At 38.2% G+C, this 23,579-nt stretch overlaps 2 protein-coding genes across 3 annotated transcripts in view; one reads left to right on the top strand and one right to left on the bottom strand.

Moving 5' to 3' along the window:
- Positions 1 to 23,579, top strand: part of TG (thyroglobulin) — a 155,356-nt gene that overhangs the window by 97,860 nt on the left and 33,917 nt on the right. The window lies entirely within an intron of this gene.
- Positions 863 to 21,835, bottom strand: SLA (Src like adaptor). 2 transcript variants are annotated; one of them, XM_084511359.1, is made up of 8 exons: positions 21,651 to 21,835; positions 16,298 to 16,386; positions 10,602 to 10,701; positions 7,495 to 7,581; positions 6,075 to 6,178; positions 5,255 to 5,386; positions 3,760 to 3,892; positions 863 to 2,813 (listed from the first exon to the last, which is right to left on the bottom strand). In XM_084511359.1, exons 2-8 carry the CDS (start codon positions 16,356 to 16,358, stop codon positions 2,594 to 2,596), a joined length of 837 nt encoding a protein of 278 aa, XP_084367485.1. In that variant the 5' UTR covers positions 16,359 to 16,386; positions 21,651 to 21,835; the 3' UTR covers positions 863 to 2,593. The 2 variants fall into 2 exon arrangements, with proteins under 2 accessions (XP_084367485.1, XP_084367486.1); XM_084511360.1 differs by lacking the exon at positions 21,651 to 21,835 and having other exon boundaries at positions 16,298 to 16,599.

Here is a 23,579-nt window from a genome sequence, read left to right on the forward strand (position 1 = left end):
TGGAGAAAAGAAGGCTCAGGGGCAACCTTATCGCTCTTTATAAGTACATTAAAGGAGGCTGTAGTGAGGTGGGGGTTGGTCTATTCTCCCATGTGCCTGGTGACAGGACGAGGGGGAATGGGCTAAAGTTGTGCCGGGGGAGTTTATGTTGGATCTTAGGAAGAACTTCTTTACTGAGAGGGTTTTTAGGCGTTGGAATGGGCTGCCCAGGGAAGTGGTGAAGTCACCATTCCTTGAGGTCTTTAAAAGACGTTTAGATGTTGAACTTAGCGATATGGTTTAGTGGAGGACTTATTAGTGTTAGATCAGAGGTTGGACTCAATGATCTTGAGGTCTCTTCCAACCTAGACAATTCTGTGATTCTGTGATTCTTTTCAGTGGTGTCCAGTAACAGGACAAGAGGCAGCGGGCACAGACTAGAACACAAGAAGTTCTGTCTAAACATCAGAAAGCACTCTTTTTACTGTGAGGGTGACAGAGCACTGGAAGAGGTTGCCCAGAGAGGTTGTGGAGTCTCTCTCCTTGGAGATATTCAGAAGCCACCTGGAAGTGGAGCTGGGCAACCTGCTCTGGGCAACCAGGTGGCCCTGTTTGAGCCGGGGCTTGGACCAGATGGCCTCCTCATGTCCTTTCCAACCTTAACCATTCTGTGAGTCTGTGTACCTGTCATCAGAACGCGTCTTATCCCCTTCCTACAGAGTAGAGACTGAAGTGTTTTCGAAGTGCTGTCTGGTTACATGGACTCTTGGATTCTTCTGTTGTGTTCTATCAAAGATATCTTCTTGGTGTATCATTGCAAGACTGGGAGCTTGTAATAGTTTTCTGCCAGGTTTCTGATTTTCTAAAAGCAAGACAAAGTAACTACTAGATATTATTTTAATGAATAAATACAAATTGTGACTTGGAAATCTGTAATGCTCCCCATATACATTTCACTGGTTAAAATACACTTGCCACAATAACAGATTAATAATCAGTAATAGTAAAGAGATTATACAAACATCTAGAGTTCCTGAGTTCATTTTGCTTTGTGTTCAAACCTTTTGTTCAAGGTTTATCAGCCAAATTACATTCATCCTTTAAATACTGAAAAACGTTTAAATAGGCTGTGAACTGTTTTGATCTCTGAACTTCTCTTGCTCTCTTGCTAGTGCAAATGATCTATTATAAGATCTGTATAGCACACATTTGCGATGAAATATATTTACAGAAGAAATATATATATAAATATATACACACATACCCAATTGGCTATGTCTCTAAACTCAGATTTGTGCAAAATGGTATAGCAGAACAATGGATTGAAAAGATCTCCACTCAGGTATATAAATTGTAGCATCTTATACCCCCAGGTGTGAGAGACTACTTGATTTAGAAAGCAATCACAAATGAAGTTCAAAGGGCCATGCATTGTTCTTCTTTTCAACTTAACAAAGGGTACATATATATATATAAAAAAAAAAAGTTATAATCTATAAGATTTTAATCGACCCAGTTGCCTAAAGAAGTCTTTAAGCAATTTGATGAAATGTCATTACTATTTCACATAACTCTCTTCAAACAAGAAATTCAGAAAACTCTTTAATATTCAGTATTTCTGATTTGCTCACTTAGTTTAATTATTTAAAAATCTGATATTAATATAAATATTATACATAAATATGGGGTGCCTTCCAGAGATCAGGTTAAAGTCTTGTTCTTTTTTCAAAGGTCACACTTTTGCAAGCCTACCCTTGCAGGTAGGTATGATATTAAGAACTTTTACTTTTCACTTAAACAAACAAAAACCACTTTATTCTTTGATGAATATCTGCTAGACTATGACCAGATAAATTCTGCTTTTGGATATGCCTGTACTCCCATCTCAGGGCTAAGCAGGAACTGTTCTTCTCTGTGAGTTAAGTCTTTTTTTCATTTTGTGACCTTTTGGTGACACTGCAGACCATTCCCACCAGTTGAATTAAAAGCCACTTGGAGATTCAATAACTTTTCATTTTTCTCCTAGAAGGTAAAAATGACAGACGTATACACATATATGTAAAAATTATGTATTGAGTCATGTAAAGTGTCCCTTGGATGCCCATTATTTGATATTTTCTTGGAGACTTTCCAACCCAACATCACTAGTAATGAACAATTACATGTGAAGAAGAAAAAGGTTCTTCCTCTCAGTATAGGTAGGTTCTGTAAACATGGTTTAGCCTCATGGAAAATACCAGACTAAGACTTAAATTAAGGTATTGAGCTGTAGATAGTCCTTTCCTATCATTGTACAGTGGTGGGCATCACCGTTACTGAAGAGTCCTCTGCCTCACTTGACTCCTGACTTAGAGTTTGTCTCAGTTTGTCTTGCTTATGAACAAGGTCATATTTCAGGTGCGCTGGGCACACTCCTAGCATTTGCCATGGCTAGGATGGTGCCTTTAGGAAGGTCTCTGGTTAATGTTCAGAAGAGGAAATGCAGAAGCATAATCAGCGTTTGATCATCAGCTGGTGCACTTGTATCTCTCAGCTGTTGAAGGACTGCAAGACCACAGGGTGCTCTGGTTGCTGTTTGTTTTTAATCCCTCAGTTTTTATTTACCCCTCTAGGTTCAGTCTTCGTAGTATGTAGGTGGCAAGTGAAGGGCGCTCTTATGCTTGCTCCCTGTGTATATAAGAGACTGGGCTTTCTTCTTTCTGGCACTCACAAAAGAAGAGTTGTCATCCCCTGTCAAGGAGAGGTAGGAAGCGATGCTTTCCCTCAGGCCATAGCTGAGACAAGAATCATCTATTGCTGCCAGTGTGTTTTCAGTATCTTCAGTCATCTCCAGCCTTTAAAAGAATAAAGTTTAATTACTGTTTCAGCTACTTAAACAGAGTCTAATACTAACTATTCTAGTCTAATACTAACTAACTAGTCTAATACTAAAAATTTTTAAACCAAACAGTGTTAATTTTTTATAAGAAATTTCCCGGCTCATAAGTCACCTGACATTTCTGTCTCAGTGATTTTCTGAAACAGTACAACAGTAGCATCTGACTGTTTTTGAGCATCAGCAAGGAAAATAACATGTATATAGTTTCTTAATTTGTAGGTAAAAAAAGGCCTCAATACTGCAAAAAAAATTCTTGCATTTGTATGCAAACGAAAATGCTTTGTGAATTAAGGGTAATGGATGGAAGTTTACACTTCAGAAGGAAGAGGTATTTTTGTTTCTGAAAGTGGTTATTTCACCAGCTTCTGAAACCTGACCTATTTTCTCTAGTTGCAGTCAAGACATAAAAAAAAAAATCTCATGAACCTTCATTTGGGCTGTGTGTGAAATGGGAGTCAACAGGAAAGATGTGACAATGCGTTCATTACAATTCTGTTGCTTTGTGTGTGGCCACTAGGTGAACAAGGCAGAAAAATTTCTGATTACAGGGGCTTGTATGCCTTTAGTGATGGATCTGACAATGGATTATGGCCTGCCTCTTACTCCTGCCCCTGTAGTGGAGAGTACACAAGAGTCCCAGTGAGACTGCATGTACAGCCATACTAATGTCCAGATAGGAGAAATTATTTAATGTTAACTGTACTTCCAAAAGTTAGAGAACTAAGATTATCAGAGAGTTGGACATCCAAATCTCATGGGTTCATATGCTACTAGCAACTTTGAATATTTGAAACTGGTTTTAGGAGAAGCAAACGGCTGTTTCTCCTGTGTTGTAAGTGCTAGTACGTACAAGGCTGGAAAAAGAATTTGTTGTTTATGGCAGTCTGTGTTCGTTGTGGTACCTGTGAATGCTTCTCCAGTTGAAGTTTTTATTCCGCATGACCACAGGAGGAACTTGATTCATTACGCTGTTGTTGTTAGTGCACTGGGTAAGACAGGGTGTTGTAAGGACACAGCAGAGGCCATCAGCAACTTCTGAATGGGGAAATGAATACACATAAAGTTAATCCTTGCTCATTGTTCTCTTTGTTGTTTTGCTTCCCTGGTGCGTGCTCAAGTAAACACCTCTGGACACAGTAGTAGTAGTAATCAATAAAATGTGTATTCTCAGGAAGGACATTATAACACAGCCTTAACTTCTCTTCCTCATACCTTTGCCTTTTAATTTAACAAGGAATCTGTTTCCCACATGACTGAGGAACTGAGACACAGAAAGATTAAGTGACTGGCCAAAAATCTAGAAGGAAGTTTATGACAGAGCAGGGACTTAAAGCCAAGTTTCTTGAGTACTTTGTGAGTTCTGCTTTTGCTTTCCATCATCATAGTCATGCAAACAGAGTACAAAATAGATGCAAGATGCAACCACTGAGATTGGATTGTATGTGTACCTACTTTACTTTGGAACATGGCTATGAAATGAATCAGAGTTTGTGTGTTCATGTTAAATTCAGATTGCATTCATCTGTATTTCATCTCTCTATTCTCTCCTCCTTGTCCCACTAGGAACATTACATTATGTTCTTCTGCCCAAGTAGAGAATGTTATGGCAATTGCTGATATTTTAGACCTCTTAGCCTTATTTCAGGGTGAGATGCTGCATCAGCTGATGGTGAGGGAATGAGGAGAGCTAAATTTCGCTATGTCAGCTCTTGTAGATATAATTCAAGTAAAAATGTAAATTGTTGAGTGTTTTTCTTTGAGAATCATAGGGTTTGATTGTTTGCTTCTTTCTAAATGGAGAAAGGTGTCAGGTAATTGAAATGTATAGAAAAATATTATCCTGTTTCAATTCTTACTTCTCACTTTATATCACTGGACTTGAAATTTCCTTTTGTGCGTTTTGTAAGTGAGTATGTTGCAACCCTTCTTTTTTTTTCTTTCCAGTTTATAAGCATACTCTTTGGCCAACATGCTTTTTCATTTACCCCTGAAACATGCAAACATTGTGCCCTTACACTTTTTAAATTACTAATTAAAACAGAACCTATTATTCTCTTGTAACTTTTATACAACTAATTTATTGCAGTTCTTCCTCTTTCATCTTATAATTTTCTCATTTTAATGTATGGCAACTGCAGCCACTTAATTGTGTTGTTTGCCAACATATCTCTGGCACAGGTTAGATTACCATAAATCCAGAAAACAGTCATTAAAACAGGTGCCATCCACTGGACTGATATTGGTATAAATGACAGCCGGATCTAGATTTAAACTTTTTCTATGGTAGTAGCTGCAAGTCTTTGGCATAAAGAAAACTTCATGTTCTGGACCTTTGATATATAGTTTTCAAGTTTCTAGTGGAAAATATATTTGTTCTGCAGTTGCAGTAGTTTTTACCTGAGTAGTGATTCACGAGGTCTTCAAGGCACTGAAACGTTTGCCGTGGAGAGATATAATACCAGTTGTTTGGGAGGCGGAAGATCCTGTAATGCTTCACTTCCCTGTGCCGCACTGACAGGGAATATAATCCTGGAAAAACATGAGAACTGATTACAACAAAGTAGGGTCCTAATTCTGCATGGCAAGTGGTGACCATAACCAATGTATCTTTCAAATGTGGTACAATGATCCAAAAGGTCCTAGAAAGATCTGACAAAACAGAGAGGCCATCCTAGTTGAACGTTGTGAGATATAACAAGGCCAAATGCAAGGTCCTGCTCCTGGACTGGGGCAATCATAAGAGCAAATACAGGCTGGGTGGAAAATGGATTGAAAGCAACCCTGATAATATTAGACATAATTTTTGAAATGTGCGTGAAAGAACTACCTGTTTACATAGTCTCTGCTTTGTGTGTATTTTATGGCTTCTTCAGACAATTTTTTGTAGACCAAGGCAAAGCTACGACTTTTCCTCCATTTGAAAAGTCCCACTGCTTAATAAGCTTTGCATGCAACCAAAGTAAATAACAATGTTTAAACAACTGTGTCTTGTTTGTGCTGGTGCCTGTGGAACTTTCCATGGCCATCAACCCAGCTTACGGCACTGTTTGTGCCATAGGTGACTGGTGAAAGATTGGCATGCTGCACTGAGTGCCTTTGCCTTCCCATTACATACATTTTTAAGGATCTGAGGTGATCCACGCGGAGCAGGATAGGGAGAGAATTAAAGGTTATAAAACTGTTAATGCCTGAGATCAAGGGGAAAAATATTTCTCACCTTTCCTAGTTTCACTCTCTCTGATCATGAAGGAGCCAACCTTGGTGTTGGGAAGCTGTAGAAGTTCCTCTGCTTTTTCTCTTCCCAGCCCTTCAAATAACCAGCTGTGAAGCAGGAAAACACAAATTCTGAAATTTGGGCACAAGTGAAGAAGAGAGCAGCATGTGGCCATGAAAGTGCAGCATTAGCCAGGAAAGTGACTGCAAAAATAACACTGTGCTTTCTGTAGTTTTCTCTCAACTATGTCCAGGCATATTTCCTCAGTTTATGGAGAAAATCTTGCTCTCCTTTTTCATGTACTGAGTTTGAATAACTTTTGTGAGACTATGACAAGAACGAATAAGGTTTAGACTTACTAGGGGAAAGGAAACTTTTCAAGATGCCTTTATCTAGATTGGTAGGGACATATCCATGTGGTATGTTGATGGCATATCTGTGGCATTACAGATACTTGAGTTCAATCCCCCTCTTTCATTTAGGCAACTTCTATTTTATTGTTTTAATTGTATTTTATATATTTATATACCGCAAATAAAATAAAATTATTTTACGGTACAGTCTAATCTTCTAAATTAATTGGATTTCTGGATAAAGGGAAGTGGCATTAGTCCTACTAATTTTACTTCATAACTTGCTGCACCGCTGTATTTTGCCACAGCTAGTGAGTAATGATGTAGCTGAGCTTGCCATGCTGGTATAGGAGTTACTAGTACTTTAAAATAAAATAGTTCTTCTGTTTTGTTTGACCTGGTCTTGGGAAAACAACAGACAGTATTTTTCCACAACCATATCTGTGCCCCAAAATTTGGAAAGCATCTCTATTCCAACAGGATATAGAATATATTAAAAATTAAACACATGTATAAATTCCAGTGAAGTTCACAGTTCATATGCTTAAAATTAAACAGCTATTAAAACCCTTTTCCAGAAAAGCTTTAAGTGTATGCTTTAATGTTTTTCTTCCGGACTGGTGTCTAGGGCAACATGAAACCTTTGAACGAGTCCTAGCTCTTCCTGTGTGAGAGTTTATGTTCTTGAAAGCATCTGTGGCCTAGAAATACACTTTTTGTCAATATTAAAGGTTCTTTGTAAACAGAATTTCTTTATCCATGGACTTAAAATTAAAGACCAGTCCACACAGCAGAAGTATTTTGAGTATCTTGTATGACAACAGAGGTCTTTTTGATCTTTCTAGTTGTTCAAAACTAGGATTTTCATTTTCATATATTCTAAACTTATATATTAATTTGATATCAGTTTTCAAGGAAAGTGAGATGTGGGTAATTACATTAGGCTATCAAATAAAATTTCAGCCTACTCATTCTTGGCGTTGTTTTTATTATGACACCAAATAGCACTAATCAGTGTGGTATATGTACAAAAGTAGTGTTGGAAGGCTAAAGGAAATGCATTTACTTACCCGTGATAAACCTTTGCTACATATTTTCCTGGAATATAGTTTTCTCGACCTGTTGTAAGGGAATGGACTCTCCACCAACCTCCTTCACTGTGTGAAAGCAAGTGAATAGATATTTTCAGATGTACTTTCAGAGCTTGTCCTCATTTTAGAAATGAGTTAAGACCTACAGCCTACGCTGTAGACTTTTGTCTGTGTTTTTGAATCTGCATATTCAGAAACAGACCTGAGTTTCTTTCACTTAGAGTAGTTCCACTTCTAATCCTACATTAGGATTAAATTTGGACACAGAAATAAGCTGCTTTTGTTCTATTTCAATTGCATAAGTAATAAAATATTTTTTCTGTAGTTAAAAGAAGAAGGGTAAATACTCAGTGGTTAAGCCATGCTGTGCTCTGTCTTCCCACAGCTGGACTTCTTTGGTATCCAAATCATTCAGATTATGGCTGAGTATGCTGTGTCTAGGCAACCCTGTAATTCCTCCTGTAATATCAGCAAATGAACTCTGCCTGCAAACAGGTTTTTAATCTAATATAACTACTTCATGAGTTTCTTTCCCTTTTAATTCAGTTGCTGACCAAGCTCCAATAAAAAAGACCTCATAGCTGAAAGTAGGTGACCAGGCATATTTTTTTTATTGATCTATCTTAGGCTCTTGCTGAATTGAGTACTGGCTTTCGCTTTTGAGTCCCTTGGGAGGGCAGAGTAACAAGAATTTTCACAGGGATGTTGCAGTGCTCTAGTGACTAGTGAAAGGGTTTTATGGCAATGATCAACTACAATAACTGGTGGCTTTTTCTCCATCTTTTTCTTTAAGGGTTTGAATTCAAATAGTAGTGTTTAAATACTCATTTTGTGGCCGTTAATGTGGCAGTCAATGCTCCCAAATAATTCCTACACAGCAGACCCAATGCTTGGTTAGATTAGGTCAAGGCAGCTGAGTTGGAAACACTTAAATTATACTTTCTGGCTTATAGTGGCTGGCTTTGTGGTCAAGAATGTATGTGCTGAGGAAAAAGGAGAAGACTGAGCTGGAAATTTCAGGCCATGCAAGTGTTGTTTGCAGCTGTCTATCTGCCTTGAAATAACCCATGAGAAGCTTATGTCATTTTGTTTGCCCCCTTCTTCCCCTCTCCCTCCCTTCCTCCCCCCCCCCCTTTTTTTTTTTTTTCCCACAACTCTCCCAGCCAGAACCAAGAACTGGAAGAACAAAAAATCTGAGATACTCAGCATCTACCTTCTTACAAATTCTAATACTGCTAATGCTATAAAATCCTTGTGATTATTAAAAGTCCCAGAGTGGCTTCTGGGGCAGAAGCCACAGAAATTATGTAGATTGGGGCACATCACTGGAGCTGGTCCATCAAACAGCAGGTCCAACTAGTGCAAGCTAAATCCAGTTGTACATCTGGTAGTGACATGGTGCTCTTCTCTTCCACTGTATTTTGCTTCTTTGAATGACTTGGGAGAAAAATTACACCACAGCTTATGTACAGCAAGAGCCTGTATGCAAATAGTTCCCATTAACACTGGTGCATACACCAGCTGGGCAGAACAGGCCCTTGAATAGGATACTGTGCTTTGCATTGAGCATTGAAGCATCTTTTCTTCTGTGCACAAGCTGGTCAAAATCAGGAAAACTCCCATCCAGGCTTACTTTGGTCTTTGTTCACTACCAGAAGTTCTTGATAGCTGCACCACAGACAAACATGATAAAAACTGCAGCTGCAAAAGCCTAGTTCTTTTAGAAGCTGTATGTCCAGCAGGTCATACCATACACCACATGTGTGTGCATGATATGCAGCATGTATCATTCACAACGACATGGGTAGATGTAGTTCTGTGGTGTTATGAGGGGCCACAGCTGATGAAAGTTAGGACTGATTCTTTAAGCTGGGATTTCCAAGGTAAGGCAATTGTACCATGTCTTAAATGTTACACAAGCATAAGCAAGGTTTAATTGGCTAGAAATTACCGGAACAGAACACCCCGGATTTAGGGAAGCTCTCATCAGCAAAATAAATTCTTCTGGTGGTATTGCGTGAGTCTTGTGATCTCCAGGTTTAGGAAAAGCAGCATGTCAGCAGAACATAACTTCAGGCACTCTGAGTCCATATAGCTCTGTGTCTTGTTGCTGACAAAGGCCATAGGAGGTCACAGTGGTCTGGAGAAGACTGAGAATTCATGAAGCATCTGTGATATTTCTCTTAAGTACTTCTGTCCTCCAGCCTTTTGATGTTCTGACTTCCCCAGAGACTTTTGCCATTAATTTAGAAATCCTCAGAGGATATCTCTGCTATGAATGCCTTTGGTCTCCCATTGAATCCATCTGCTTTGCCAGCTGCAAAACTGAAATCTCTCATTTCTTTTTAAGCTGTAAAAACAGGGGCCATGGGGCTGAGTGACTCCTAGGAGGTCACTGTATGCTTATACAAGTTATGCATAAAAGAATATCAAGGCCGCTGTCTTCTGTTTTAGAAGGTGTGCTTATTCTTGTGTGTGGCAGTATTTATACTGTACATAAGGTCAGTCTAAGCTAGTGTTCTTAAGCCTACTTCCTTTTGGGATTATTATTTTTTTTAGCAGAACCAGCTGGGAAAACATTTATTTTTTTATTCCCATTAAGAAAATGCAGATTGAATTTAAATATATATTTTTTATTTTATTTTATTAAAGGTGTCTCAAATGTAAAGCAAAATTCAAGGTCCTAATCATGAAGAAACTATTAGATTGAAAAGGGTAAGACAGAGAGGCCTGAAGTGAAGAAACTCAGAACCATTTTCCTTTTCTACCTGATTCAAATTATTTTTTCTTAATCTGTTTCCCACTAATGTGAGGTTATTTGCTCAAAATCATTTTTCAAAGCAGAATTCTGCTTTGATTCCTATTTTAAGGAATCCAGCTTGAGAAGACATTTCAGAAGAATCCAAGTATCTAAGAAAAATTTAAAATCCCAAATCTTTAGACTCTAGGAAAATTTACTCTATGGCTAAGCATCCTTTGTTGCAGAGTTTGAACTCTGTTTTGCTAAACTGTATCCAGAAGCTACATAAAACATAGCTTTGCATCAATTGTAATAAAACCTAATTTGAAAAAATGGATCAACTTACTCTGATAGCACACGCAGTTTTTCTCCTACATGAAATATAGGTTGGCTTATGTCTGCTGAGGGATAGTCATAGAGGACGGCAAGGAAATCACTCTCCTGAGCTGTTAAAGAAGGATGAAAATGTCACTTACAAAGATGATAATGTTCTGAAACAGAAATAGATTTTTCATTGTCTATGCTGTATTTTATAGAAAGTAATATGGGAAAAAATCTCACTAAAATGTCACTTGGTAAACATAGAGAGCTAAAGATGAGCCTATAACTTTGGAGAAGAATATGAAGATATTAGAAATTTAAAAAGGGCATTTGGCTAATTATAACTAAATAATTTTAGACCACTTTTTCTAGTAATTACCATATTTAAAGGACATATTTAGTTTGAAACTATCAAAATGAGGAAGTATTTATAGTATCAGGAAGAAACCTAGTTTGATTAATGTCCCTGTCTCTAAACGCCTCCAGCTACAATTTTGAACCATGCTTTCCTTTAAGGAAAAGATGTATGTTGAATTTTTCAGTTCATTGCTGGTAGTTTTGGAAGGTATGAAATTATTTCAGATTAAGGTCAATGAGAGCATGGCTATTATTGCCCATTTGCCATCAGTTTAATGAACAGACAGATCTTTATTCTCCCCCCTTGTATGGAAACTGTTCTAGAGGTAGCACTTGATGCTCATTTCCACTAATGAGAGACAAAATATATAATTAATCATTGTATAACTGCAATTTGCAGAACTGAGGTCTTTAAAGAGATAAGAAGGCCTTTTACATCATTTGGGATGACTCTGGGCTACACTACACTGTACAGGACATGAACCGAGTCCCTTGGGATCCCAAGGGATGAGGAGTATACTTCGGGCAATGGACACAGCTTGGACTATCAAATGTTTAAGAGCTCCTCATCCAGCAGGAGCCTGTGGTACCCAGGAAAGGCTGATGGGTGGGAGATTCAGAAATGTATGATTCTGTGTGTTTTGAGCTTTTGGACCTCCTGGCAAGAGGGTTCGTGTAATGTACTGCCTACTTTTATTGCTGGAGGTGAGCAATAAATACATCCTTCTACCAGCATGTGGGGAAACTAAACTTTCCTTCTGCCACAAGCAGGAGCAGCTTCCCATGCCTTAGTAATACCATCTAACGGTATATTTGCAGAGGTGGACAGCTCTCTGTCTTTGCCCACTCTGAGCAGTTCAACATGTGCAAAAATAGGAATGAATTAAAGGGAGCAGATAAAGAAATTTCTTAGGGATACAGATACGTGTTTATATCTTGTTAATTTACCCGTTTAATATAGCTATTTCATTAACTTGCCTTTTTTAAGGAAGTCAGGTTTTTTTTGTTTGTTTGTTTTAAGTGAAATCGAGGAAAAACATCTAGAACTAAGTCTGAGACTGGCTCTGTGTTTCCAGCATCTAGGACCTTACAAGTAACTCATAATGATAATAATGAAAGGCTGAGGGAAACAGTCAAGGCTTCAGAGAACAACCATTTTCAAAATGAGAATCTTAACACTTCCAGCTATCCTTACAGTAGTGATAGTGAGACTATGTGATAAGGCAAATATTCTACATCTGTGGTTTAAAACTAGTAAAAAGTAATATATTCTCAGTTAATTTTGAGTAGTTTTTCATTGTTATGAAGTAGGAACCAGTGTTATACAATGTAGTAGATGATTTAACACATATTCCAAATGACTGTAAGCATGTTTAATCTTGATGGCTGTTGTCCATGGAAGTAGTCTCATGATACAGTTAGCAAGCATCCTTATGTATAGACAGAGTCTAGAGTAGACATGGATTAGTTTGTCAGTGTATTTTGTATTAGTATTACCATGTTTTTCTTAGTTGATTAGCATCACTGAATTAAAGAGAACTAGTCCAGTACCTTTACATTAATCAGCTAACTGATGTGCTTAGTCTACTGTAACTCAGTTTGTAATTAGTTCATCTATCTTGAAGAAATCCTCTGCTAAATATGTCTTTAATTGCTTTCCTGTTATGCACTAACACTTATACATCTCTGTCTATGAAACTGCACTGTAATACCTGAGGCTTATGGTACCTCAGTATTAGTGCTGAATGTTTTTCAAGATAGTGATCTGTTTTCCCAGGACTACAAGACATAAATGCCAGAAAGTACATTGTAAGACCTGCAGAGTGAGGATAAAGTGCCATCATCTAATTTATCATTGCAGTTTGTTAGAGAGTAGTACAATTCAATGTTAGTTTTTTATCTTAATGAAAATGCATTTAGATTATTATTTTTTTTAATGAAGAAACAAAACTTAAGCTATTTATTTATAAATGTTTTGTTTCCATACTGAAAGTGTGGAAAACAAGTACTTTTTCTGCCTTGTGTATGTGGTGGTTTGCATTTCATTATGCACTGGGGGGTACATGACTTTTTCTCTACCCTAGGAAGATCTGCACAATTTTACTTACACTTTCATCTTTATATCTGTTTTTGTTTCAATTTTGCATGTTAATTTGTAGTTCTGAAAAGGAAGGAATTAATCATAGTGTTGGCTGCAGCATCCATACAAACCTTGCCTCTTAAAATGTGTGTACTTATATTAGAGGAAACGTACTAACCAAACCCTTTCAAGGCTTCCAATCAACAAACAAGCCCTCATTTTAATTGGTATTTAAATCAAACCTCACTGGGTTTTTTGGTCATGTGAAATACCCCACTGCACTCACAAAACCCATACGAGCTTCTTTCAAAGACAAAAGCCTCGAAGCAGGGACTAGACAAATTACCCTCTTTCTCCACATCTAAATTTCTGATAGTTTTGGTCTGATGAGCTCCCCACACTTTCAACTTGCAAAGGAAAAAAGAATTGACCGAGTTTATTTCTAACACAACCTCTCCTCCCTACTTTGAGTGTGTATGTTACAGGTAAAATGGAACAACATAAAAGTTAGAAGGGAAAGATTGAAGTACCATCATTTCAACTGAATCAGTTTTCTTTTTCTTTTTTTTTTTTTTTTTCCTTTCTTTTTTGAGCAGTAAAAGATGAATATGAAATACACAGTAGTTTTAGATACCTGCAAGTACTAGATGTCTTGCAAAGGTGTGAGACTGAATACTGCATGCCCCAAATTACTCATTCAGAGGCCAGCTGTGAGTGGGCTACAAATCGCTTTTAGAGAGGAGGGGAGAGCACAGGGATTGCATCCAAACCCAGGTCCCTGCGTAGCCCCACAGCGTGAATGCTGTGATTTATGGCATGGCGAATCCCAGAGAGGGTAAAAGAGGGCACTCATGTGTGTCTGGGTGGTTGCCTGTGCTGCAGTAACCACAAGGTGTGGCTGCAGGGTAGCAATGGCGTGTACCAAAATTAGTTCAAAACCAGCCAGCTCAGGAACTGAGAGTTATGCAGGTGCAGCCGTATGCAGCTGAGAAAAGGATTGACCCCTGATTCAGGGTCCCAAGGGAGGAAAAATGAGGGGGTGAGCTCACAACCCCTGATGACGCCTTGCTGCTGCAACTACCCTGGTGTCTGTACCTCAGTTATGTCAGGGATGCCCACACAGTGTGCTTTCAGATGCATTGCAGTCGTATTTGGAGTCCAGATACCTCCTGGGGAAATGCATGCTATGCATTTTTCCTTTTTTCTACGACCAAGAATGATGTGTTGGAGGTGAGAAAAGCACAAGGTTATGCCTTTAGTGCAGCTCTCAGACCACACAAGGGACTTACAGGGGTCTGACAAGTACATTAACACTGCGGATCAATTCCAATTATCTGCTATTCTCTTCCTTTCTGTTGTATTATTTCTTTTATTTTCCCCTCTATTTTATTTCCCCTCCATTCTATTGAAACGAGCCTGCTTTTCCCAATAACTGCTTGGGCTGCTGTTGTAAGTCTGTGGATTGCATCCTCCACCTCTCTTAAAGTAAAAGGTGGCTGGTTTTGAAGGGAAACATTCAGTGTTTGGCAATATGATTTGTAGTTTGATCTTCCCAGGGAGACAAATAAATACAAAATCATTGGATTAACCGCAATAGATGCTTTTAGTACTGTGTTCTGTTTCAAAAACCTGTTTCCATTGGATTTGGATGACAGTACTGATGCTTCTATGCCTGACTTCAATTACAACATTTAAACCCTTATGAAAGATACTGGCCTGATCTAGACTAAGAGATCACAAGACCTTTGCAGACATTTACAGCTGGCTTTGGTTAATTAAACATAAGTATCCAGTGCAATTTCAGCTGGGTGAGAGTGTCTGAGACCTCCCTGTGTCCTTAGCAGGTGTCACTAATACTGGAGATCTGAAGGTTGGGTGCGATCTGACAAAGCAACTCTCTACAAGTGCTAGACATGTCGAGCTCTTAATTCCTGTATGGGTAATTTCCCATTGAGATCACTGTGCTACCAACATTTACTGAGTTACCTTTTAGAGACAGGTTTTATTTATTTAATTGGAAGGGAAGCAGTTGGCTTTAGTCCTGCTAAATCATGACTTGCACCAGGTACGGAAAAAACACAAACTTCAGATCTTGGCCATGGCAATAAGCCCTCATACCCCTGCAAAGTCCTGCTCTGAGTGGATGTATATCTCTGTTTTAATGGTTGTGGTATTTGTGATGGCAGTTGTTAGGAACATCAGCGTAGGTTCTCTATATAAATAGTAAATGGGCAGTTCATGTTATATGTCATTATCGGTGTTTGGTCTATGCTTTATTAGCACCCAGGGCTATACAGCTGCCTGTGTCAGCTAGATCTTGGCCATGCTAGAAGCAGGGATGGATTTCCTTCAAGCAGGGATGAAACCAGCCTGATTCTCTATCCTTACAAAACCAGGAAGCACAACTGGAGCATCCTAATGGAGAACCCCCAGATTTTGATTAACACCTTCCTCCTGACACTTAAAAAAAAAAAAAAAAAAAAAAAAAAAAAAAAAAGACAAAAAAACAGACAAAACTGTGTTCTCTTCCACGCCTCTTGGGAATGATTTATTGCAGCTCTTTTACCACCTCTCTGGCAAATTGAGGTATGATATCTTAGGCTGTGCTTACTCTCCACCTACTCACTTGCTGTTTGGGAGTAAAAGATCAATGAAACTCTCTTGCTTTCCTACTCAAACACATGATCTCTGCCAGCCCACAGGATTCAGTACAGCATGATATTTTTCATGTGAGGATGCATGGGGCAACTGTTTTCAATGCCCCTTTGCAAGCTTGGCCTGTAAAATGCATAATTTCCCTTAACCTTTATTTTTAAACCTAGTGACATGGAAAGTTGGTTGCACGCTAATTTTAATACAACTGTCTAACAGTGGATTTCAGGTTCAGTGCAAGTATGACATTATTAAGGCTTTTAACCTAAAAAAAAAAAAAAAAAGCAAATTCAAGAAAAACTGCATAAAATATCACACGGAAGTTTGTCAAAATACAGTGTTTCTTGTTTCCAAAGCATGTCATTTTTTTTCTGAATCAGAAGGAGCATCTTTCAAGGTGCACCAGCAAATAATAGTTTTAAAGTATTTTATTTTTTTACTTAAAGTGTTTAGAAAACACGCTGGAATATTTGTAAAAACAAACACTGTCTACAGGATGCCCTCCTTCTCCCACAGCAAAGTCATGCCCTTGTTTTTTTTCTATGTCAGGCAGATGAAGGAAGACACACAGATGAATGTACCATATATTTTGAACATCTTTTTCTCTTGAAAGAAATTAAATGAGTGCTTACCTGTTTGGCTCGCCACATTTGTTTCTGCAGAGGCTCTCGTCATTTTCATAGTATTTCCCATTGTGTACTTCTGTCAAAGCTCTTCAGAACTAAATCAAAGGAGACATTGAAATTAAACTTCAGAATAACACCTGCTGTGCCAACACATAAGAAATGACCCAGTTTTGGTGTCTCCGATGTTATATGGTTTTGTTTTTGAGAACTCTTTTGTCAAGTTCTTGCGAGAGTTTTACATATTTGCTAAACTCTCACCACTTTGGTGCTTTTATCAGGGGAATAGCAGAAAACCACAGCTAGGGAAGTTGCTCAGAAGAACGCAGCGTAGTAAAAGTTTCCATTACCAGTACCTCAGCACAATAGGAAGTCACAGAAAAGCCATGCCTGTACAGTCATTTTAGATACAAAATGTTCTTTACAACATTTGGAGCTCTTAAGGTACAAAGAAATTAATTAGATTGACGTATCTGTTTTTCAGCCCTCGGTACTGTGTTGCCTTATTGCCGAGCAGTAAGAATGTTGCTCAGTGGTTTTCTTCTGATGCAGTTGTGATCTCAGCAAATGTGGGCAATGTTCCCCCCCACCCTCTTTTTTTCCTTTTTTTTTTTTTTTTCCTTCTTAAAAGTAACACATTGCCTCAAAGTGTTTGATCTCGAAACACTCCTGCATCAAGCGAGTGGTGCAAATTCTTCAGAATTGTGTCTTGCAAAGTTTGGGTGGATGTACAAGAAATACGGCATCAGACAGTCATGAAATTAAATATTGCCAGGGAGAGGTCATTCTCCTCTGCCTGTCCTAATTCTCCATGAACCTAATTGTCCATGAACTGGCAGAAGTAGCCTTTGGATTGGAAGCTGTCATATGCTATTGAATATTTGCAGAGGCAAATAAGCTGTATCTATTTGAATTTTTAATTTAAAATAAAAACGTCAACACCACTAGCTAATAACTAATGATTTTTTAAAGATTATTTTATTTGCCCCATGAAAGTGATAACAGGAGATCTGGCAGCATCCTGTGTGTTTCTACTAAACTCAGGTGCAATCTCTATCTTTCTATCTCTTTAAGCATAGATGTTTCAAAGATGATTGCTGTCTTTGGGATGTTCTTCTTTACTTATGATAGGTGAGAGCCTGGCGGTGTTAGAGTGGTGTCTAGCTTGAGAAGCTGTACTGCTGAAAACAGTGATGCTTTATCACTAATTGTCTTTTGGAATAAGATTGGCAAAACTGAGTATATTGCTTAGTACAATACATATTTCATATATTAGTGAGAATTCAGGGAGATGCCCTACAGAATAAAATACTCTTCTAAAGAAAAAATAATTTGCCTCTTATCAAATGCAAGTAGATATGTGCTAAAACAGATGGTAGTGCACAGTTTGACTCTGCCTCATACAGTTTTCAAGCTTTTTAGTTCTGTTCCCAAAGTTTCTTTACTAAAAGTCTCTATTTCGCTGACCAAAAGGCTCATTCTCCTTTTCACTGTATGCATTCAGATAGTAGTTTGTAACACGTGTAGGATAAAGCTGTACAAATGTCTTTCTGAAAAATGCATGAAATTTGTTTTCACAAGAATAAAAACCTCTTCCATTGCTTTATCTAGGAAATCTAGAATAATAATAATACAAGAGTAACCTTAAATAAACTATTTGGATAAATAATAAACGGCTTCCCTTGGTAGAAAACACTAAATTATTCTCCGTTTAAATGCACCTGAGTTTTGAAAACTAACCCGAGAATTCATTTTGGTAGCCACTGTCTATCTGCAGGCTTATAATTTCCCAAACTAACTCTGAATATTTTTTCCACAAGAAATAATTTTAATTTCTTCAATGTTTTCCTCGGTTATATACCATTAAAAATAACAAGAACAGACAGAAATAGCGTAGCCAATACGGTAGCTACAGATATAATCATAGAATGGTTTTATAGACATTCGTGACGCATCTTCAAATTAGCCAGCAAAATTTCCTGGGCACAACAATAGAGAGCTCAGCAGGAGTGAAAAGCTCAGCCAGAAAACTGGGATAAATACCTGGACAGATAACCTTCACTGAGATCTGTGCTGTAGTAACCATATTTTTGCAGTACTTAAAAGGGCAGTTCAGCTCTAGCTAAGCTAATGTTAAGCCACAGTTACTAAAGGCTTGTGCAATTCCAGATAGGTGCCAAGCATGGCAGCATGGATATCTTACGCCTGATTAGAATTTTAACACATGCAACTGTTATCTAGATGAGAATAGCACTTGAATTTTGTGTCACAAAACCACACACAAATAAAATTAATGCAATCCTACCTCTGTGTGCCCATTTATTCTGATTTCTTGGTATTTGAGGGCCAGAAGAGCAAGGCATCCTACTAGTGATCAGGCTTGTGACAGACTGCTTTTAAGAGCTTTTTTCATGCTCTTAAGATGCAGTGGATACCATTTTCAAGGGTGCCTGAGTCATGTTGGAAAGTGAGATGGAGCATTTGTACATGATGGAAAGAATTCTGAAAATTTTACCTTGTACTTACCAACTTTCTAAAAGCACGGCACATTTGAGCAAGGCACCTTCATTTCCTAGGTGGTATTTAGGTGTCTGAACTCTAAATGTTGCTTTAAAAATACCTGATATGCTTTTGAAGGTTTGCTGCTATGCTGCTGGGAATTAAACTGCTTGCTGTCTAGACCAGAAGGACTAGGAGTCCAGGACAAAACCATGTGCCTACTTTGTATTTTTGAAGAGTGCATCCAAAACTAAACTGCTCACTTCTGTTGTACGAATCGTTGCTTTATATGACCTTGCTCCTCTCAAAGGACCCCTGAAGTCAACAAGACGAAGGAGCATGCAGCTCAGTGCTGTTATGTTAGAGATGGAAGAATCTGACTTATGGAAAACAAAAATGTTATAAGGTGCTTACAGTAATAGTGAAGAGCAATGGCATTTTGGACTGTGATGTCACTAGCGTGACAGACAGTTTGCTCTGCCTCACAACATTTTCCGTGCCAAGTTTCACTGTCACTAATTACCATTGGTGGCAGCATTAAATCTTGAAGGTGGAAGAGGCTTTAAGATGTTCTCTAGACTCAAGGCAGAAGTATTCAATTAAAAAAAAAAAAGAAAAAAGAAAGAAAGAAAGAAAAAGAAAAAAGGAAAGACAAATAGAAAACTGTGACTGCTGCTGTTGACTTGCTAATCCAAAGTGATTAAAAGGAAAATGATATGTCCGACTTGGTTTTCCCACCAAGGACACTTGTCATTACACATCGGGCAGAGTAAAAGTGCTTATTTTTAAATTTTTATAAAAGTCCAGTCAAAGATGGTGGAATGAATGTCCTGAGGTATGGCTTAACTCTGAAATATTAGAAAGTGGAATTGAAATGGAAGAAATGTGAAGTTTTGTTTGAAGGGGGGCAGATGAGAAGGTTGTTGTACTTGCCCGCTGACAATTTCATATCACTGTTTTTAGGGTAACAGTGTATGAATTAGTGTCCTAAGTATTTCTAAAGTAACACTGCACATGACTGTTAAGTACATGATAGATCTTGATCATTTAAGTATCTTGTGCTTGTGGTGAGTATTGACAACACAATCCAAATTCATTATATCGTTATACGATAAACTGTATGGTGGCTTTCTCAAATTTTGAGATACTCTGCAAAAATAGACTTACAGGAAACTGTAAAGCATCTTGCGGTTGAGCCCATTTTTAATCATTTCAGTAAATAGAAGAACAATGACAGTTTTATAGATGATATTCTTTTGAAATGGAGAGTTTATTCCAGGGACTGCGTCTGACTTACATCTGCTGGGTTTGCAGGGTTTGGCATACAATTAGAGGTTGCATCCTCTGTTGCACAAGCAGATAATTACACCAGACCCTAAGAAAACTGTCCACTGATGGCTATTTGGGAAGAACTAAGGTGAAGTGATAGATATCTTGTCTTAGAAACCCCAGGCGTTGCACAGAGGAGTGCAGCAGCTGGGCTGCACACCAAGCCCAGTTCTACCTGTAGGTGTAAGGGTAGCTTTGCCCGTTTACAGGCCACCTCCTCAGGCTTGTGTGGAAACTTGATTTTAACCATTAAGACCACATTTGCAATCTCCCCAGCTTTGGCCCTTTCCATTTGCACATATGACATTTAAGGGAATCAGGTTGCTGCTGCCATAACTGTTTGCAAACCCACAACTACTGGGATTTAGTCATCTTTACTACTTTATTTTAGCTACCAAAAAAAAAAAAAAGGAAGGTGAGGAAACATCTACAGCCCCAATCCTGCTTTGTGTCCTATTTGTCAGGGGCAGAGCTATCGGCAAATATGATCCCATCACCTTTCAAGACTGGAATCTCATTGACCTACACCATGTGTCTCAAAACCTGTGGTACAATTTACACCTTCCGTTCCTGCAAGCAGCACACTAACAATAATTTCCTCTCACAGAATCTGTTCTCTGAGAAAATGTCATTCTGGAGTACTTACATATCATGGCATAGAGGAAATTCCATTGCTTTATAAGAACTTTGTCAAAGTTTTATTTCAAATGACTTAAAATTAGTAAATATTGAAGAAACATAAATAATGAGAAATAAAAAGACAAAATAAGCACTCGAGTAAAGACATTCTACAAAGAATACTGCAGACCAGTAAAATGAGGAAATTTATCATTCCTGAGATGTTATACCTGATTTTATTTTTGCTACCTGACATTGACATCTATACCTTCAAGGTCTTAAAATTTAGTTCTTAGTAATGTTCACAGGTAATATCTGAATCCCATTTAGCTTGAAAATGTAAACACCAACAGCCTGTCATTTCTTATTTTGGGGAAAAAATCAGTTTTGATTTACTAAATTGTATCTTTTTGGTGAATTTTCCTTAATTTGTCATTAATCAAAATGAGCATCCTTTCAGCTTTGAGACACTTGTATCTTTGCACTTAGAAAGAGCAAGGTAATGTTGCAGTCAAGGTAATTCACAGACACATGCAAAATCTGAGTACTGTGAAACAACACAAATGCCACATTATGCAAACTTTTAACACTTTGAATAAAAAGCCCATTAATCTGTCTGAGACATTTCTCACGTTTTGTGTTACAGAGAGCTGCAGTTTGCTTCAACAGAAGGTCCTATGCATGTCTCTTAATGCCAGCTTTCAGTAGAAATACTTCTTTTGCCTTCTATGCTTAGTGCTAGTCCTTGTGAAAAGGATCAAGGCAGGCTTTTCTATTTCTACCTTAGACGGTACTTGAAATCCATGGTCTGAATGCTGTCATTATTAAGGAAATAAAGCTCTCTTCTACATAAATAAACATTGGAAGATTTGGTCCTATATACAGATAATCTAAAATGTATCAGAGTAATGATTACCTTTAAATGCTGGGCATGATATTCCAGGTTGCAGTATTTCTCAAAAAAGCCGTAGTCATAATACTGCTCTCACGCTGCCAGCAAGGTTTAGCTGATCAAGGCGAGGAGCAGCCGGGCGAATGAGTGTGTTGTGAAGTTCACGCTGTCATGTAGAGCAGCATTTGCCAAACAGGCCACATACTTCCTCTCTGAGAAATAAGGAAGGCTCAAAGTGTTTGCAACAGATGAGGTTCCTGTTGCAAGTCACTACTCGAGACGCCATGGGCTGAGGAAAACAGGGAGGTTTTCAGCATATTGCATCAGGACTGGTTTAATCAGATATAAATATACACATATATGAGCAAAATAACCTGCTTTACCTTACTTACACAGAAAGGTATTTTTTATTTCCCTCTTTCTCTTTTCCAAAGTTTATTTATCCAGTCACGTTCAGTCCCCAACGGTTTTGTTTTATGTAGCTTTGCTATTTTTATTTTTATTTTTAATTATTACTATTTTTTTCCCAGACAGACAGGAAGAGGCAAAAAAGTTTGTCTCTCACTCTTACTGAGCCTGAATGGGAACCCAAGGTTTGCTTTATTCTTTACACTGCACCCTGAAACACCTCTTGTCTGCACATAATTGAAGCTCAATATCAGCAGTGGAAGAACATGGATTAAAAGCCTGTCTGTAAAGCATACTTTCACATCAATGTTGTATAAAGTGAAACAGGAGCCCCAGGACCTCTCTCATCTCAGTGTCTGAGGTGGGGAAACCAAGATACGAATATGTCTAAAGCCTTCTGGGAATATAGTATTGCAGACGTGAATGAAAAAGTCGGAGCGATTTATTGAGTTTTGCCCTTTGCTGTTATGATCTAGATATGTTCTGAAAAACTCATATAAGCTATTTTGTACAGTAAATTAAAAACTAACAAAAGCATAAACTACCAACCAAACAAAAACAACAGACACAAGTAGAGTTCCTGCTTCATGCTGGAGCAGCTCTGAGCAAGTGGTCGTTGTAATGCCCGTCTGTTTGATGATGACAACTAAAAGTGATAGCCAGTGCTCTGGGGAGTTGGCTTTACCATAATGTAACATCACTATCCCAGCCAGTTAAACTTTGTTTAGGACCCTATTGCTTTCTTCAAATCCCAGAGATATGGCATGCACTTTCCCTAACAGCTTTCACTGAGTGGATATATTAATGTCTCTGAAATTTCTAAAAGAGCAGGGGTTGGGGACATCTGTGCCAGACATGGGAATAGGCTGGGGCAGAACTCTGCCTTTTCCTGAACCTTTTGACCTATATATGTGGTCTCTGTGGTCTTTGTGCCTTTACAAGGGGTGAGGTTATGTGCCACCATCCATTGACAAGTGGGGCAGGACTCAGCAGAAAAGAGAGGAAGAGACACTCACACTAAAGAAGTTGGATTTGCTTAATAGAATGTGCTCCATTAGAAACGTGATAAATCTCCTCTGTGGTTTGTTTCCAACTCTTAGAGGAACAGATGAGTTTGCAGTGAAGGATGGTAAATAAATTTATCCATTTCCTTGTTACTTCTGCCTGCTTCTGGTAGCTATTTACTTTTGTGGGTGATGGGAGCCAGTTTACACTCTTGATGCATTCAGCTACCTTATTTTAAATGATAAGATAATTGATAAGGTAATGTTTATATCTAAATGGAAGAAAGTTTTGATGTAAGTTTAGTGGGGCTTTACGCATCATCTTAAAAGTGTTCATATCCTGTTATTCAAGTCACTAACCTTAGGCAGGCACCCAGTGAGTCACTTGAGAGAGGGGAGCATTGCGCTTGCAAGGCTCCCTCCTATTGCAGCAAAGAGGGATTTTGCAAGAATCATATCTAAAAAAGAAAATCTTCAAAAAGTTATTTTTGATGAAAGACAGAGAATCCCTCCCTGCTCCCCTTCCCCTTTTTTAGTCTGG

Source organism: Aythya ferina (genome assembly GCF_964211825.1).
Source record: "Aythya ferina genome assembly, chromosome: 2".
In the NCBI taxonomy this organism is placed as follows: Eukaryota; Metazoa; Chordata; class Aves; order Anseriformes; family Anatidae; genus Aythya; species Aythya ferina.